The 19,065-nt window shown below is 32.7% G+C and overlaps 2 protein-coding genes across 2 annotated transcripts; both read right to left on the bottom strand.

Moving 5' to 3' along the window:
- Window positions 1–7,134: 7,134 nt before the first annotated feature.
- LOC114188443 (spermidine hydroxycinnamoyl transferase-like) lies at window positions 7,135–7,646 on the bottom strand. The gene has a single exon (XM_028077023.1). The coding sequence runs from the start codon at window positions 7,582–7,584 to the stop codon at window positions 7,135–7,137; it is 450 nt and encodes a 149-aa protein (XP_027932824.1). The 5' UTR covers window positions 7,585–7,646.
- Window positions 7,647–17,623: 9,977 nt separating this feature from the next.
- On the bottom strand, window positions 17,624–18,656 carry LOC114189218 (RING-H2 finger protein ATL5-like). Its single transcript, XM_028077933.1, has one exon. It carries the CDS (start codon window positions 18,534–18,536, stop codon window positions 17,955–17,957), a length of 582 nt encoding a protein of 193 aa, XP_027933734.1. The 5' UTR covers window positions 18,537–18,656; the 3' UTR covers window positions 17,624–17,954.
- Window positions 18,657–19,065: the final 409 nt, after the last annotated feature.

Raw genomic sequence — 19,065 nt, 5'->3', positions numbered from 1 at the left:
ATTTGCTTTGTAGGTTAATTAGGAGTAAGAAAGCAATGCTAGGTGGCGCATGGTGATTGGGGAGCATAAATGATGTGGAGGAGAGAGTAAAGCAAGGGCATAAAGCATAAAGTAAAAGGCATAAAACAAGTGTACCTATGTACCTTTGGTCTCCTTTGTTTTTAGCACACTTTGGCCACTTTTTAGAGACATATGAGACACATTCTTTGTCTCCTTTTGTGCTAGAACGAAATTAGCCTTGCACACATCATAGTTAGGTCTTTTGTCTCTCATTTTTGTAACCTTATTTGACCTAGTTTCTATAAGCTAGGGTTAGGTTTTTGTAGAGACATCCTTAGGTATCTTTTATTTACTTAGAGGCCCCTAAACTCTTCTATATAAAGGGTGCTCCTAGACATGTAAAAGGGTTGAAGATTTTGAAGTAAAAACACTCTTGTGTCTCAACCATTTGTGAGAGTTTCCTCCCTTGGGAGTGAATACTTTTAAGCCTTATCTTGCATAGCAAGTGGCGGCACACATCCACTCATCTTCAAGGTTGTCATGGCTTCTAGCCTAGCCTTGTAGTGGTGTGCTTCTCACATTTATACCATTTCTTTCCTTTCCATTTTATGTTTTCTTCTTCTTTTAATTGTTCTTGGTTTTCTATGGTTTATATGCCTTCCATTTCCTTTTTGTTTTGAATCAATCCATCATCTTCTTCTCTTGAGCTTTGTGAAAGGAACCTTCACATCTAGATAACTTGCTATCTTAATGTCCAGTGGGGATTTCACTTAGCTTTCTTAATCAACTCACACCATATTCAATAATCTTAAAAAGGAACAAGATAATCCTTCATCATTATCCTAATAATGATCATGTTTCTCATAAGTTTGCTCATCATCCCAAAAATGTGTTTTTCTTAGTCATCCTCTTGGTCAAAAGGCTTCCAAGTTATATGATTTCGAAACTCACCAAGTCTTCACTAGTTGTGATGTTGTCTTCCATGAGAATATTTTTCCATATGAATCCATTAACACTTTTTTCACCACCATAGACCCTGTCAAACCTAATGTTGTCCTAGATAATCCTTCGTTTGTGGCTCTTCGATACACTCCACTACCACCTACAAAAAACATAATTATGCCTCCTATTAATTCCCCACTTGTGGTTTCCTTGTGTCATTCACAATGATCTCATGGTCCTCCTACAACTTTACGAGATTATATTTGCAACCAGGTAGTGTCCCCTAGCCCATTGTCATCCTCTTTATCTTTTTCCAAATAAAGGTACATGATATCCTCTCTGCAATTTTATCTCTTATGATCGTTATACCACCCAACATCAGTCCTTTATTTCTACTATTACTAATGATATTGAACCTACATGTTATGAACAAGTTGTTTCTCTTACTCATTGGCAAGAGGTAATGCAATTTCAATTGGTTAATTTGGAGGCCAATAATACTTGGTCTATTACAACTCTTCCTCTTGGAAAGAAGGCTATTGGTTATCGTTGGTGTATAAAATCAAGTGCAAATCTGATGGTTCTCTTGAACGGTATGAGGCATATCTTGTTGCAAAAGAATATACACAACTAGAAGGTGTCGATTATCATGATACTTTTTCACCTACTGCTAAAATGATCATAGTTCATTGTTTATTAACTTTGGTTGCTGCTCAACATTGATCTCTTCATCAACTTGATGTCCATAACTCTTTTCTTCATGGTGATCTTTTCGGAAAAATCTATATGTCCCTTCCTCCAGGTTTTCAGCGATAGGGGGAATCTTGTGTGTCACCTCAACAAGTCCTTATATGGATTAAAACAAGCTTCTCATCAATGGTTTACCAAATTCTCTACAGCTATTCAAGCTACTAGTTTTATTCAATCAAAAGTAGAATACTCACTATTTATGTAACGTCCCCACTAAAAATTACTTAAATAAAATAAATAAATTATAATTGAAATTCAAATGTCAAAATTTATTATTCCCAAATGCGGGAAAAATTTAAATTTATACAACATGCTTAAAAATTTTAATTAACAAAATCCATAAAAACCATAATCGTTTTATAAGTTCTCAAAATAAATGATTGAAAACTAAAAATCGTAAATAAACATAATCCAATCCCACGCTAGCCCTCTCTTCGTCTCTATGCATCACAAACATCACCTAGAATATCATCTGCTCATGTGTGACAAGTCACACGATCATTGCCAAACGCAAACAGAAAGGGTGAGCTCATAAACAATTAACACATAACTTTATAAAATAAAGATTCACTCAAACTAATTTGTTCTAGTTAATTCTTGGCCAAGAACCTTACTGCCCCAAGGTTTTCCAACCTACAAGTCACACAAAATGATTGACCATGGACCCAGGATATAATATGCTTCCATGAACCTGCACACTCGAGGTCCCGCCTCTACGAACCTCCTCACTCATAGTCCAACTCTATGGACCTCCTCGCCCGTAGTCCAACACGCGTGATCCAACAGCTATGAACCTCCCCACTCGCAGCAACCCTCAAGTGTCAGCACGAAACATATGAACCTCCTCGCTCGTATCCTCACACGAGAGCATCATAATATGAACCTCCCCGCTCATATTATCATGTGTTCACCACTAGTCATGAACCTACCCACTCATGACACAATCAAGCATCTCTTGGTCCAAGTCGCACATCACATCATACAAAACGCAAGCAAGAAAAAGTCACTGCCTGTAGCGCTATTGTGTTACGCTACCTAAGCGCCGCCAGGCAACATTCTTGCACATATCGCCTGGCAGAACCCTCTCACCGCCACACTCTAGAGCCCTTGTTTCACGACTATCGCCTGGCGGGTCACCACTCGCCGCTAGGCATCCCTCACTACATGGACCTCTCTAACCCTTTTATGGCCTGGCAGCCTTTCCCGTGTCGTCGGGCGTTATACCAATAATGTGCTAGCTATTGGTTTAACATCCCAAACAGTTTGATGTCCTCAATAGCTCAGCAATATGCATTAGACTAACAATTTACAGGTCTATATTTGGCAGCTTAACTCAAGCTTACAACTAAGACATTATACATTTCAATAATATAAGTTCACAAATGCATACCCATTTACACTCTTACCAACACTTAAAATTTACCAACAACCACATTCCCACATGAGTCCAATTATAGCAACCAATTCCATTCACAATCCTTATGTGATAACATGCCAAATACCTCAAGCATACACATAGAATTCACTTACCGAAACAATGGTTCCCAACATCCTTTTCAATTTATATGTGCTACATCCAACCCATGGTTTCACCTTTAACCACATGTTAACCCCTTTCTTATACTCACTAATTCACCTTAACATAATTATCATTTGTAGGATTTTCACTTACCCTCACGAAACCCAAACGCGCACAAACTAGGGATGTCAAAAAATTCTGTACCTGTGGGTATCCTCGGATAAAACTCGCAACGGTAGGAAATGGATATTGTAAATGGATACCCGCGGGTAACGGGTAAAGTATTTTTAATACCTGCCTGTTAACAGGACGAGTATGGGTATCATAGTATCCGTACCTGTGGATATTCGTACCTGCGATACTCTAATTTAAATTTTAAAAAAAAAGTATGATTAAAATATTAACATATTGATTTTGAATGAGTTATTTTTGTATAAATTAGTTTTAAAAAAAATATATAATTTCTTTATAAATTGTCATTCAACACTATTTAAATGGGTTATTTGGACTTTGTTTAAAATTTATGAATGTTATGTATTATATTTTATTTGAATTTATGATTAAAATATGTTGTCAAATATTTATTTTTATTTTTTTGTAAATACTCGCGGGTACCCATGGATATCCGTAGATATTAAAAAATTATGCGGGTACCCGCATAACGGATACCTGATGGATATGGTTACGGTATGGGGCGAATATTTATCCAACGGGTAGGGTATGAGGGAGCTACTACTCGTACCCTACCTGCCATGTTGACATCCCTAGCATAAATAGTCAAAAACTGCAATTGTCATTGTTGCCACACCTATCGCCTGACGGCGCATTCTTGCCGCCAGGCAACACATCATATTCTGCGCAAAACCCAGATTTTTCTCGTACCAGTGAACAACCCAAAACCACCAATTCGCATTTTAATCAACTAATTACATGAGACCAGACCAAATTAGTTTACCCTTTTTCATTCACTTCCAATAAAATCGTACAATCGCAATTTCATCCTGATTACCCTACAAAAATCAAATCAATAATTCATCCCCGAACCCTGACAAGGTCCCCTCATGTGGATGCTTCACATTAAATCCCCAAGACTTATACGCACATATCAATAATCGTAAATTTTCACAATTTTCATGAATTCACATTGTGCACATAAACATTTCCAGAAAATCCAAATAATCATAGAATCCATAAGAATGCAAAAAATGAATCAAGGCTCGCATCTCCTGGCAGACTCACCTTTGCCGCCAGACGGTTCGTCTCAAAAACCTAAATTTTGGTTCAGTATTCATGCGTCGCCTGGCGGGACTTCAAAGTCGCCAGGCAATTTTTGGGAATTTTTCCAGAAACGCAAAAACAAAGAGAGTTTGATTATACAGAGGCATCATATTCATCCATTACCGTACAAAAACATCACAGATTATATATACACGTAAAGGAACTCCTCTAACCTAGAATTTCCTACTCCAAATGCTCCTTTAGAGGCTTTCCTTTGCACCCAAAAACCCCACACTTTAGCTCCTACCCAACGAGCTCTTCTAATCTTTCAAGGACTCCCTAAACTCAGTTGTAGTGATCTCCTATGCTCTCCTTACGCAACCACAAAATGCCCCTCCCTTTCTCACCTTAATTTCCTCCCTTTACCACTTTTTTCCCACACTTAAGATTCATTAAAAGACTAAAAACGAAAATTGAATGTAGTGTTAATGGTCTTCAATTCCTATTACCCTAATGGTTCCTCGGACCTTCTGGCTTCTCATTCTGACGGCTAGGGTTTTTGATCCTTCTCATTCATGCCAAAAAGAAATTTGGAAAACAGGAACTTATTTTACATAGTCAAGGTTCAAACACACAACCACACAATTACACCACAATGCACAACCAATTCAACCAATTCATATTTCATGATAATTCCTACACCTCTAGGAATATAATATTGCACACCAAGGTAAAATATATCACTAAAATAACAAACAATCAAATTAACACACAATTAGCATACACAAGACTTGTTCCCAAGTCCTCTCAACATACCAAGTACTCTTAACCAATTGAGTTAGTATTATTCCACGTCATAAAGACTAGTAGTTAATGTCACAAAGACTTCCATTATCCGCATTTATTAAATAATTATTTATTTAATTATTTAAATTTCTCGGGCCTCATAGTTTACATGTACAAAAGGCAAATCATTGACAACTTAGTTAATTTATGTCGATGATATTCTCATCACTGGCAATGACCCTATCGCAATATCTTGTCTTAAACAATTCCTGCACAATCATTTTTGGATAAAAGATTTGGTTGATCTTAAGTTTTTCTTGGGTATTGAGGTCTCTCATTCTGAAAAAGGTATTTTCATATCATAAAGAAAATACACTTTGGAAATTATTAAAGATGGTGGGTACCTTGGAGCTAAGCCCGTGGATTTTCCCATGAAACAAAATACAAAGTTTTTTTTTATGAAAGGGAATTATTAAAAGATCCATCAATATATAAGCGAATTGTTGGTCGCTTAAGTTATTTGACAATTACTCATCCTGATATCAACTATGCGGTACACATACTAAGCAGATTCATGCACATTCCATGCAAGCCCTATAGAAAGTTGCAATGTGTGTGCTATGATATTTAAAGAATAATCTAAGTCAAGGTCTATTTTTTCCTTCACAAAATGATTTATCTTTGTGCGCTTTCTGTGATTCAGATCGGAGAGGTTGCCCTGTATCTCGAATATCAACTATAGGTTATTGTGTTTTTTTGGGATCCTCCCTCATCTCTTGGCGAACAAAGAGGCAGAAGACAGTTTATCAATCATTAGTAGAATTTGAATACAGAGCATTCACTGGTACTTGTTGTGATATGACTTGGTTATGATCATTGTTGAAAGATTTACGGATATTGCATCCTAAATCGACATTATTTTATTGTGACAATAAAGTCGTCTTACACATTGCGGTTAACCCGATATTTCATAAAAGAACTAGACACGCAGAGATAGATTGTCTCTTCATTCGTGATAAGATTCAAGATGGTTTAGTTGCAACAAAATATATACCTTCTGCTAAACAACTTGCCAATGTGTTCACTAAACCACTAGGAAAAGAATTTTTCTCTACCATAAAGCGCAACTTGGGAGTTCTTGATATTCACTATCCAATTTAAGGGGGAGTGTTAGAAATTAAATCATGAAAAAATATTTTAATTGTTAAAATAAATGAATTATAGGAACAGTTTTGCATGTTTTTGCAATATTATAGGAATAATAGCGTAACTATAAGGATTGTACATATTAATTATAGATACTCTCTCTTGTATATATTCTTGTTTTTCCTTTCAATAAAATACAACGCAGAATTCTTTTTATTTATTTCCTTTACATATTTTAATATAAAGTTTCGTCAAAAACCGTTACAAAATCTTTTCACATAAAAACTCATCCACACATACGCAACCCACACGCATGCAACACACACAGACATACACACACAAAAATACAAATACAAACTCACACAGTCACACACAGACTGCTGAGACCCAAATAGGGTTTCTAAAGTATCCAACAAGGTTATATCCACATGGATTTGGTATGATAAAACAATAATCTATAATCTACTACGATTTTGGCAATAAAACAGTAACAAGGATTGGTTTTGATAATTTGAAAATATATTTGAATATAAATAAGGATAAGTGATGTTGAATAATGTGTTGGCATTGATCTTGATTTCTTTCACTAAACTTCACTTCCCCTAATTATCAATAAATTATGTTATTTATCTTAATGTTCTTGGAAGTACTCTTAATTGTAATTCTAACCTCATGTATGTAGTATTAGAACCTAAGGGCGTTAGACACAAGATGTCCCCATCCAGGTAAAGGAACTCTTGCATTAAGAACAAAACTTTTTAAACCAACTAAAACTAGATATCCATGTTTAGTATATGCCAAGTATCAGGTGATTTTATTAAATCTACTAACAAGGGAAGTTCCTCAATTGGGGTGTTTGTGTAATCAACTTTTGGAACCAAGTCCTTGGCGGAGTCACCCATAAAGTCACCATAATCATGCACTGTTTTTGTGGATTCTGCTTCAATCAACACCGCTCCTTTTGCATTACAATTCAATTCCAATCTGCCACCTTCTTCTAACTTTCTCAATCTACCAGCCACTGGATAGTAGTAACACAAAATCTTGCTAAGAGAGTTTCTTATGTGTTCAACTAATGCGTCATGGTTGTGCTTTGCATTGTAAACATAGATGGTCTGGGTATGGCTCTGAATCGCCATTTGATCAGGCTCAGACAGCCATTGAAAACCCTCTGGAGTTGGTTCATTTGGAACTACTGTGTGATAAGCTTTGATGGATACCATTTTTGTGGAAGGTTTCTATTGCAACACAAACGAAAATGAACTTATAAGATCATGTTCCTTGTGATGCAGAAAGTGGCATTGGATGCACTCTGGAGTTGGTTGATTCGAAATACTTAGTAAAATGATTTTATGGCTTCGATGATAGGTTTTCGATAAATGATGAATTTATCGAAATTTAATTTAATAGAACCGTATCAATAAACAAATTAAAAAAATATTCTGATAAATCTTTTTATTCTTTATTCTTTATTATGTTTAATTTATATTTTATTATTTATTAACATTAATTATTATGTTTATAAAAGAAATAAAATATTTGATTTAATTATAATATATTTTTTAATATTTATAATATAAAAAAAATAAACTATATATAACATAAAAAAAAATTAAAACTTTTAGGGGGGCCATGCCCCTCCCTACCAGTGGCGAATCTTGACAAAAATTATTGGGAGAGCCAAAATAATACATAAAAAATTTATATATTTAATTATTATCACTAATAAAATAAAAATAAATACATAATTTAGTATAACAATAACTAAAAAAGAAATCACACATATCTAACGACAATAATAAATACATAATTATTGTCAAAAGAAATTTCAATAATAATCAAACCACACTTAAAAAGAAATCACGCATATCTAAAATATTGTCGAAAGAAAATTTAATAATAATCAAACTACACACTTAAAATTTAGTTATAAAAACACAAAGTACAATATTTTTTTCTATTTTCATAAAATAAAAAATTAATATACAAGAGGCTGATTAAATAAATGATTAAACTAATATTTTACCATCAAGTGAGACAAGAGAGAATTATTTTCTTCTTTATTTCTTTAAGAATAGAAGAAAACCGCTGAAAGATAAGAACAAAAATAATAAATCTTTTTCTCTTTAGAAACAAAAGAAGATAGGTGAGAACAATTTGTGAGAAACCCAAGACATATTGTAACACCCTAGATGGATATTACTAGATAAAGCATATATCATAAAATTTCTTTTGGAATTATGACATTATATAAAGTTCCCAAGCGCGATTAAAACTTATCTCGCTGTAGTTCAATCACACTACTATATCTTTATTACATGTTCATAGTAGAGAAAAAGCATCATAAAATTTATTACAAAATGCATGAAAATAAAACATAAAGAAAAAATCCCCCATCGTCTGCCCCGCTCTGTCACTATGCATCGGCATTCTCTCCTGAATTCACATATGCTCCCACGTGACAAGTCATGTGATCATCGCCAAACACAAACACACAAACAGAAAGGGTGAGCTAAGAAAAATAATAATACAAACAATAAAATAATAAACATTAAGTCTCGCCCAATCTATCTTAGCCAATTTTTAGTTTATTGACTTCTTTATAACATTACACCCCAATCTCATAACCTATATGAGAAATATCCATTCACAACCTTGGTCCTTAGGGATTATCATGCTTCCACGAACCTACCCGCTCGTGGTCCAGCTCTACGGACCTCCCCGCCCGTAGTCCAACTCTACGAACCTGCACGCTCGTAGTCCAACATGCGTGAACACCTACTATGAACCTCTCCGCTCATAGTAGCCTCAAGTGTGAGCACGGAACATACGAACCTACCCGCTCATATAATCATTTCTTCCTAAAATAACTCATGACTTTTAAATTATTGGAACCCATTCAGATTTCATGAAATAAGGAACCACATCCAATTATCTCTAGAATTTTATAAATTCAAATAAAGAAAATACAATATTACTATAACCAATTCAACCATAAACCTGAATTCTACGTTCCTAAATAAAACAAGTATACAGTAATGGTAATATTGCACAGTACTTACATCTTATTTTAATTCTTGTAATACATCCTTGGTTTGCGAAATCTAAATTTCATTTCACCTCCCGAATCCTTTTAATTATCTTCTAGTGCATCCAATTCTCCCAAATAATTTCCTAATTTTAACCCACGACCCTTTTAATTCATGACCCCTCCCCCCAATTTCTCTTTAACCAACACCTCCGCAGATGCCACCAATCTATGAAAACTGCATCTAGCCTCAAGGAAAAAATGATTTACAAGACCCTAAATACTTTGCTTCACTTTGGCATCACATAACACAAAAATCCCACACTTTAACAGTAAAATAAAATTCAAACACAACACCACCCTTGGGATAAACAAGCAGAACAACAATCATTTGAGGCTTAAATTACATACAAATTCTTAGTTGTATATTCATTCATATTCAAATATTATCATCATCACTAAACAACACATACTCAGATAAAAGAAAAAGATCTAGTTAGCTCCCCTTACCTGGTTTCCTTACTCCCAGTGTACTCTCACTGATCCTTTCTTGTCCCCAACGCTTCAACCTTTGTTCCCACTCTGAAAACTCCTTTCTAGCACTCCCTTTTCTCTCCCTCAATTTTTAATTTTATCTCCCTCTGCCTTTCCTTGCTGCCACACTTTATGACTCTCTGCTTTCTCACTCACTCTCTTCTCCCTCTCAATTTCCAGCCCCCAAAATAAATAAATAAAAATACTAAAACGGAAATTAATTAATAGCTAAGGTTTGTGCCTATTAACTAGTGCTTTCACTCCCCCAACAACTGCCTCTACGTTTTCTCATAAGCTCTAGAGTTCCTAGGTTTTTCCTTCTTTAGCAAAATTATTAAACATTTAATAAAAACATAACTCATGCTAACCAAGACTCGAACTCACACACTTCCACCCACCAAGTCTATGCACAACTAATAAGCTATCACATGATTCATGTTAATTCTTATGTACATACCACCTTAAGCCATGCTCCCGCATTCACAATATAATTGCAAAATAAAATAGAATTAAATAAACATACTAATGGCATACCCAGAACTTGAACCCAAGTCCTCTCAACTAATCAAGTGCTCTCAACCCCTTAAGCAAACATTATTCCTTGTCTAAGGTATATCAAGGAACTTCCTTAGGGTATTCTCAACCCACCATTACTTATACTTTATTAATTATTATTTGTATGAATTTGCTTGGTCTTACACAAATAATGGAACTACAATTAAAATTCGGTTATAAAAAAACACACGGTATAATATTTTTTCTTCTATGTTTATAAAATAAAAAATTAAGATAGTACAGGGTCATTAAATAAATTATTAAACAAATATTTCACTATCAATTGAGACCAAAGAATTACCTTCTTTTCTCACATGAGAATGGAAGAGGACAGAGGAGAAATAAGAGCAAAAATAATAGATCTTTTTCTCTTCAAAAACAAGAAAAAACAGGTGAGAATGAAATATGAGAACAATTTGTGAGAAACTCAAACTATAATAAATAAAAAAATGAAAAATATCTTGATAAATCTTTTTATTCTTTATTTTTTATTATGTTTAATTTATATTTTATTATTTATTAACATTAATTATTATGTTTATAAAAGAAATAAAATATTTGATTTAATTATAATATATTTTTTAATATCTATAATATAAAAAAAATTAAACTATATATAACATAAAAAAATTAGAACTTTTAGGGGGGGCCATGACCCCTCCCTACCAGTGGCGGATCTTGACGAAAATTGTTGGACGAGCCAAAATAATACATAAAAAATTTATATATTTAATTATTGTCACTAGTAAAATAAAAATAAATAGTATAACAATAACTAAAAAAGAAATCACACATATCTAACCACAATAATAAATACATAATTATTGTCCAAAGAAAATTCAATAATAATCAAACCATACTTAAAATTCAGTTATAAAAAACACAAAGTACAATATTTTTTTCTATCTTCATAAAATAAAAAATTAATATACAAGAGGCTGATTAAATAAATGATTAAACTAATATTTTACCATCAAGTGAGACAAGATAGAATTACTTTCTTCTTTATTTCTTTAAGAATGAAAGAAAACTGCTAAAAGATAACAACAAAAATAATAAATCTTTTTCTCTTCAGAAACAAAAGAAGGTAGGTGAGAACAATTTGTGAGAAACTCAAGACATATAATGGAACTACAATTAAAATTCGGTTATAAAAAAACACAGGGTATAATATTTTTTCTTCTATGTTTATAACATAAAAAATTAATATAATACAGGCTCATTAAATAAATTATTAAACTAATATTTCACTATCAATTGAGACCAAAGAATTACCTTCTTCTTTTCTCACATGAGAATGGAAGAGGACAGAGGAGAAATAAGAAAAAAAATAATAGATCTTTTTCTCTTCAAAAACAAGAAAAAACAGGTGAGAATGAAATATGAGAACAATTTGTGAGAAACTCAAACTATAATAAATCTTTTTCTCTTCAGAAACAAAAGAAGGTAGGTGAGAACAATTTGTGAGAAACTCAAGACATATAATGGAACTACAATTAAAATTCGGTTATAAAAAAACACAGGGTATAATATTTTTTCTTCTATGTTTATAACATAAAAAATTAATATAATACAGGCTCATTAAATAAATTATTAAACTAATATTTCACTATCAATTGAGACCAAAGAATTACCTTCTTCTTTTCTCACATGAGAATGGAAGAGGACAGAGGAGAAATAAGAAAAAAAATAATAGATCTTTTTCTCTTCAAAAACAAGAAAAAACAGGTGAGAATGAAATATGAGAACAATTTGTGAGAAACTCAAACTATAATAAATAAAAAAATGAAAAATATCTTGATAAATCTTTTTATTCTTTATTTTTTATTATGTTTAATTTATATTTTATTATTTATTAACATTAATTATTATGTTTATAAAAGAAATAAAATATTTGATTTAATTATAATATATTTTTTAATATCTATAATATAAAAAAAATTAAACTATAGGTTCCTACAGAGAACAAATAAGATGAGTTAGGCACAAGCGTTACCTTACCATGTAGTCCGCTATCTCCTCAGTTGGCCTCTTTCCGGTTGGTACATGTCGGTTTGGACCCATAAGGGGTTACCTGCAGAAGGGACTTCGAAGCTCAAATGAGTCAAAACTCTCAAAAAGGTCAAATCTGTGATTAATGAATGCGTACCTTTAATTACTGGGGTCCACGTGTATTTATAGAGCATTAATTATGTCTGATTATCCAATGGGCTGGCCTTGGCTTGGGCTCTAGCTTGGGCTGTGAGTGGGCCTGGGCCCTAACCCAGGCCCTTAAGACCTATTGAACACGGGGGCTTCCATTTTACTAAGTATATTGAAGTTATCGGCCTCAACCGACTACTTCCCTTGACGGTTTGTGTTGCTCGTGTGCCGTCTTAGGCAGGTAGTTCCTCTAGACCTCTAGGTTACCGGTCTTGGCCGGTTACTCGAATGTCTTAGTATATGGTGATCGTTTTATCATTATTTTGTTAAGTTGGCTTGGTGTGGTACACTATATATAACATAAAAAAAATTAAAACTTTTTGGGGGGGCCATGACCCTGGCGGATCTTGACGAAAATTGTTGGGGGAGCCAAAATAATACATAAAAAATGTATATATTTAATTATTGTCACTAATAAAATTAAAATAAATACATAATTTAGTATAATAATAAATAAAAAAGAAATCACACATATCTAACCACAATAATAAATACATAATTATTGTCCAAAGAAATTTCAATAATAATCAAACCACACTTAAAAAGAAATCACACATATCTAAAATATTGTCGAAAGAAAATTCAATAATAATCAAACCACACTTAAAATTCAGTTATAAAAAACACAAAGTACAATATTTTTTTTCTATTTTCATAAAATAAAAAATTAATATACAAGAGGCTGATTAAATAAATGATTAAACTAATATTATACCATCAAGTGAGACAAGAGAGAATTACTTTCTTCTTTATTTTTTTAAGAATGGAAGAAAATCTCTGAAAGATAAGAGCAAAAATAATAAATTTTTTTCTCTTCAGAAACAAAAGAAGATAGGTGAGAACAATTTGTGAGAAACTCAAGACATATAATGGAACTACAATTAAAATCTGGTTATAAAAAGAACACACAGTATAATATTTTTTCTTCTATGTTTTATAAAATAAAAAATTAATATAATACAGGCTCATTAAATAAATTATTAAACTAATATTTCACTATCAATTGAGACCAAAAAATTATCTTCTTCTTTTCTCCCATTAGAATGGAAGAGGACAAAGGAGAAATAAGAGCAAAAATAATAGATCCTTTTCTCTTCAAAAACAAGAAAAAAGATGTGAGAATGAAATATGAGAAAAATTTGTGAGAAACTCAAACCATAATTAATAAAAAAAAATATTTTGATAAATCTTTTTATTCTTTATTTTTTATTATGTTTAATTTATATTTTATTATTTATTAACATTAATTATTATGTTTATAAAAAAATAAAATATTTAATTTAATTATAATATATTTTTTAATATCTATAATATAAAAAAATTAAACTATATATAACATAAAAAAAAAATTAAAACTTTTAGGGGGGCCATGCCCCTCCCTACCCTAACAGTGGTCCGCCACTACCTCTAGAGTTGGTTGATTCGGAACTACTGTGTGGTCAGCTTTGATGGATACCATTTTTGTGAAAGGTTTCTATTGCAACACTCACAAACGAAAATGAACTTGTAAGATGATTCAAACTACTTAATAAGATGATTTTATGACTTCGGTGATAGATTTTCGATAAATGATGAATTTATTGTTCTTCGTCTTTATATAATATTTATTTTTATATTATACTTTACTTTCTTACTTTTATTAAATATAAAAGTTAGATTCACATCTAGATTTTCAATACATCATGCATCGTACCTCCTCGGAAGAGCTTTCTATCTATAAATTATTTATAAGTGAATTTAATTCAAGCAAATTATGGAAACGTGGTAAGACTTGAGCTACAAAATTGTTATCATATCAGTAGGATCTTATATATTTTGTATTAAAATAAGATATTTTCTAAGAAAACCTGTCTCCTCGATTAATGTATCATTGAATTAGTGGGTGGCATTGAATGAGCTGTAGAATTGGTTGATTGATTTGGAACTATTTGATGATGAACTTATAAGAGTATATTTATTGTTGATTGACTTTTAGTACATTTTAAAATTTCCACAATCAACATTGACATTTAAAACACTCAAGAAATATCGGATGGTAGTATAAATTTGAAAGGGTGTCAAGATATTAACTTCCAAGAAATATATAAAAACGTGGTAAGACTTGAACCACAATTTTTATCATATTTTCTGTGGAGTCCACTCTTACCTATATGTTTTACTATTTGGGAACATTTCCTGTATATAATTAAAATTTCAAACATTTTCACCACATATGTGCTTACCATTTTTTATCAAAGATTTTGATTTGGAACTAATGGGTAAACTGCTTTAATGATGATTTTTATTCAATGGGTCCCATATCTGATATCGGATAGCCATTGACACATTCCATATCTCGGACAGAGAGAAGAAAGTTAAAATTGTAAATTTTGTTTTGTGCAATTTTTTTACGATTTTAGGACGTTACTCGTATGTCTTTACTATTCCGTTGTATAAATATTTTGATTTTGGTATATTGAAGTATGATGCATATTTCAAGTATTATTTTCTAAGCACTTTCAAATTATAAACTTTATATTATTATTGCGTATTACAATCATATGTAATTAGTGCAATTCGGTTCAAAATAGTGCAATTCAGTTCAAAAATAGTGCAATTCAGTTCAAAATCAATGTAATTCGGCTAAAAAATAGTACAATTCGGTTCAAAAATTGTGAAGTTTATTCAAAATCAGTGCAATTCGATTCAAAAATGGTTCAAAAATAGTGTTGTTAAGTTAAAAATTAGTGCAGTTCAGTTCAAGAATATTGCAGTTCAGTTAAAAAATAGTTTAGTTCAGTTCTGATGTAGTGCAGTTCATAAAACAATTCAGTTTGTAACAGTTCAGTTCAGTTCATATTATAGTGCAGTGCAGTTCAGTCCAGTTTATTTTTCAGAAAAACAGTTTAGTTCAGTTCGTCTGAATTGTTTTTCAGTTCAGTGTAGTTCATGCGAACTGTTTTTTAGTTCAGTGCAATTTTTGGTAGATCAGTGCAGTTTGGTTTATTTTGCCCAGCCCTAATTATAATTGTCATCTTATGGATTGTTTAAAAAATTATTTAAATATATGAATACTTAAAAATAAATACATAAATAATATTTTTATATGGGTTGGTGAGTCAACCCACTTAATCCACTAACCCGTGATGGGTTGAGTCGGATTGTAAAATTTTTGGTTCACCATAAAGTGAGCCGAGTTGAATTTATTCATTTTCAACCCAACTCACGACGAATCAATCCGTGTAAACCGAATTAGCTCACTTTGACATGTCTAGACTTAGAGTCACATAATTGTTATCATATGAATAGGGTCTTATATATTTGTATTAAAATAAGATATTTTCTAAGACACAGAATTGTTATCATATCAATAGGGTCTTATATATTTGTATTAAAATAAGATATTTTCTAAGAAAACCTGTCTCCTCAGTTAATGTATCATTGAATGTAGTGGGTGGCATTGAATGACCTGTAGGGTTGGTTGATTTGGAACTGTTTGATGATGAATTAATAAGATTATGTTTAATGTACGATTGACTTCTATTACATTTTAAAATTTCCACAATCAACATTGATATTTAAAACACTCAAGAAATATGGAAAAACGACTTTCACAATCGACAATTTCTAGCACATATATTTAAATTATACTATGTAATTAAAATATAAATTAAATCATGAAATAAAAAATTAATAAAAGTATATTGGATGGTAGTATAAATTTGAAAGGGTGTCAACATATTAACTTCCAAGAAATATATAAACGTGGTAAGACTTGAACCACAAATTTTATCATATTTTCTGTGGAGTCCACTCTTACCTATATGCTTTACTATGTGGGAACATTTCCTGTATATAATTAAAATTTCAAACATTTTCACCACATATGTGCTTACCATTTTTTTTATCAAAGATTTTTATTTGGAACTAATGGGTAAACTGGTTTAATGGTATTTTTATTCAATGGGTCCTATATCTGATCTCGGATCGGCATTGACATCGTCGACATTGACATATTCTGTATTTCAGACAGAGAGAAGAAAGTTAAAATGTAAATTTTGTTTTGTGCAAATTTTTTAGGAATCCAGATCCTCTACTGATTTTTGTGTACTATTTTTTATTGAGCATTAAAAATACACTGTATTAGTATTTTAAATATCTTTTTAATATATTTTAAAACGTCAAAATTAGTAGTAATCAGTATATTATGGAGATACAGTAGAGGAATAACAAAAAAAACCTGCAGAGAATCCAAATTCCTCGAGAGGGGTATATAATGCCACCTTATAAATAAAGATGATTTTATAAGTTCATTTTCTTTCTTGTGTGTGTTGCATACAGAAAGCTTTGACAAAAAATGGTAAGCATCAAAGCTTCTTACACAGTGGTTCCAAATGAAGCAACTCCAGAGGGTATTGAATGAGTATGTACCTTGTGTAGGGTAATTTGCTTTGCTTGTTTTTGTTATCATGTTGTGATGTGAAACTTGGATCAGGGGATGTTGTGCCATGAGCGGGTAGGTTCATGGATGGTGGTGAACACGTGATGATATGAGCGGGGAGGTTCATATCATGTTACTCTCGTGTGGGGATACGAGCGAGGTAGGTTCGTATGTTCCGTGCTCACACTTGAGAGATGCTGCGTGCGGGGAGGTACGTAGTTGGTGGATCACGTGTGTTGGACTACGGGCGGGTAGGTCCGTAGAGTAGGACTACGAGCGGGGAGGTTCGTAGAGCAGGACTACGAGCGGGGAGGTTCGTAGAGACAGGACCACGAGCGGGCAGGTTCGTGTGAGCATCATAAACCCTGAATCTGAGGCTAACTATTTGTGTGTTGTGAGGGTTGAAAAGCCTTGGGGATTAAGGTCTGGGCCAAGAATTAACTAGAATAAAATAGATGGGTGTATCTTAACTTTTTTATTAACTTATATGTTAATTGTTTATGAGCTCACCCTATCTGCTCGTGTTTGGCGATGATCGTGTAATGCGTTACACGGGAGCAGATGATGTTGCAGGTGGTGCTGATGAGGCATAGCATCGGAGAGAGGGTTAACTAGGAAAAGATTTTACTGGAGTTTTATCGTTATTGTTTTTATGAAATTTGTAAACAGTGTTTTACTGATTTGTGAATTTGGATATTGTATTGGAGTTTCATAAATTATGGATTTTTGGATAACATCCGATTAATAAATGTTTTAAAATTTCCCGCGTTTTTGGGAAGCGAAGTATAATAAATAAGGTTTTCATCATATTTCTTAATTTTAATTACTTAAATTAGTAATATCCGACCGAGATATTACACCTTTTCCATTTCAGTTCCATCTTGCACCTCACCACCACCCACAACAGGTGGTGCTGTGGGTTGGACTTGGTGGATCCTTGTGCCTAAATCACCATCTTCTTCTTCTGATGCCACCTTAGGGTCAACCACATTGTAGCAAATTGGGCATGTGGAGTTACAATTAAACCATTTATCAACACAATCAACATGAAAAATGTGCTTACAATTTGGTAGCACTCTGATAATTGCATCCTTAGTAACAGTGGCTAGGCAAACCGAACACTCTGTCACTTCACCTTGCTTGAACTGTTCCGTTTGGTTGTACAAAAGTTTAGGCAGAGAGGCTATGATGGAAGTTTGAAGTCCAGGGTTGCGTGCCTCCACAAAACTCACATCAATCGGTGCAATCTGAGTGGTGATCTGGTGAAGAAGCTCGTTTTGGCGTCTCCTTCGTTGCCGTCTGATGAAATATTTCATACTAAAATGGAAGATGATGATTATTGAGATCATACAAAATAAAAAGATAGCTGCTGCTAGCATCACCTTTAGGCCTATACTAAGTGATTCCTCATCTTCATGCTTGTCTTTGGAACCCATGCTTCTTCGATTTCAATGTGATCCAGCTATGATATTTGTAGAATAAATCTCAAATACTATCTCACCAGTTTATCAAGATACTTCAATGCTTGCTCTTGTGTATATACCTTACATTTTCTACATTCCTGATCATGGAACAAAGCATAATTCACACTTAATTGATAACATAAATAAAAATATAATTCACCAGTACTAAAGCTAAAAATGAACTAAGAAGTTAATAATTACAATTTCTTCATCAACCACAATCAACTCATTCATGTCAATTAAAATTGATTTAGCAATGCGTATCAAACATGCTCTAACACCTACAACCGATCCCGGTGTCAAACACGGGAGAAAATTGATTCTTTTGAATAAAGAAAGAAAAAAAATTCTCATCTCTGTTAAACTACGTATCCTTCCTCTACCTACCATGCCAAATTCTCCACATTCTTGAGAGCAATTCTGTAATTTTAAGTTGTCTTTCTCACCTTTTCTCACATCCAAACAGGTCCATTCAAAGCTACATCTAATTAAATCTAAACTC

This window comes from Vigna unguiculata, chromosome 6, assembly GCF_004118075.2.
Source record: "Vigna unguiculata cultivar IT97K-499-35 chromosome 6, ASM411807v1, whole genome shotgun sequence".
Classification (NCBI taxonomy): Eukaryota; Viridiplantae; Streptophyta; class Magnoliopsida; order Fabales; family Fabaceae; genus Vigna; species Vigna unguiculata.
Note: the sequence above shows the minus strand (reverse complement) of the source record. Positions and strands in the feature narration are given on the sequence as shown.

What these genes read in the sequence shown, in the direction of transcription:
- LOC114188443 (XM_028077023.1), bottom strand. Translation starts at nt 7,584, where the DNA reads ATGGTATCCATCAAAGCTTATCACACAGTAGTTCCAAATGAACCAACT.
- LOC114189218 (XM_028077933.1), bottom strand. Translation starts at nt 18,536, where the DNA reads ATGGGTTCCAAAGACAAGCATGAAGATGAGGAATCACTTAGTATAGGC.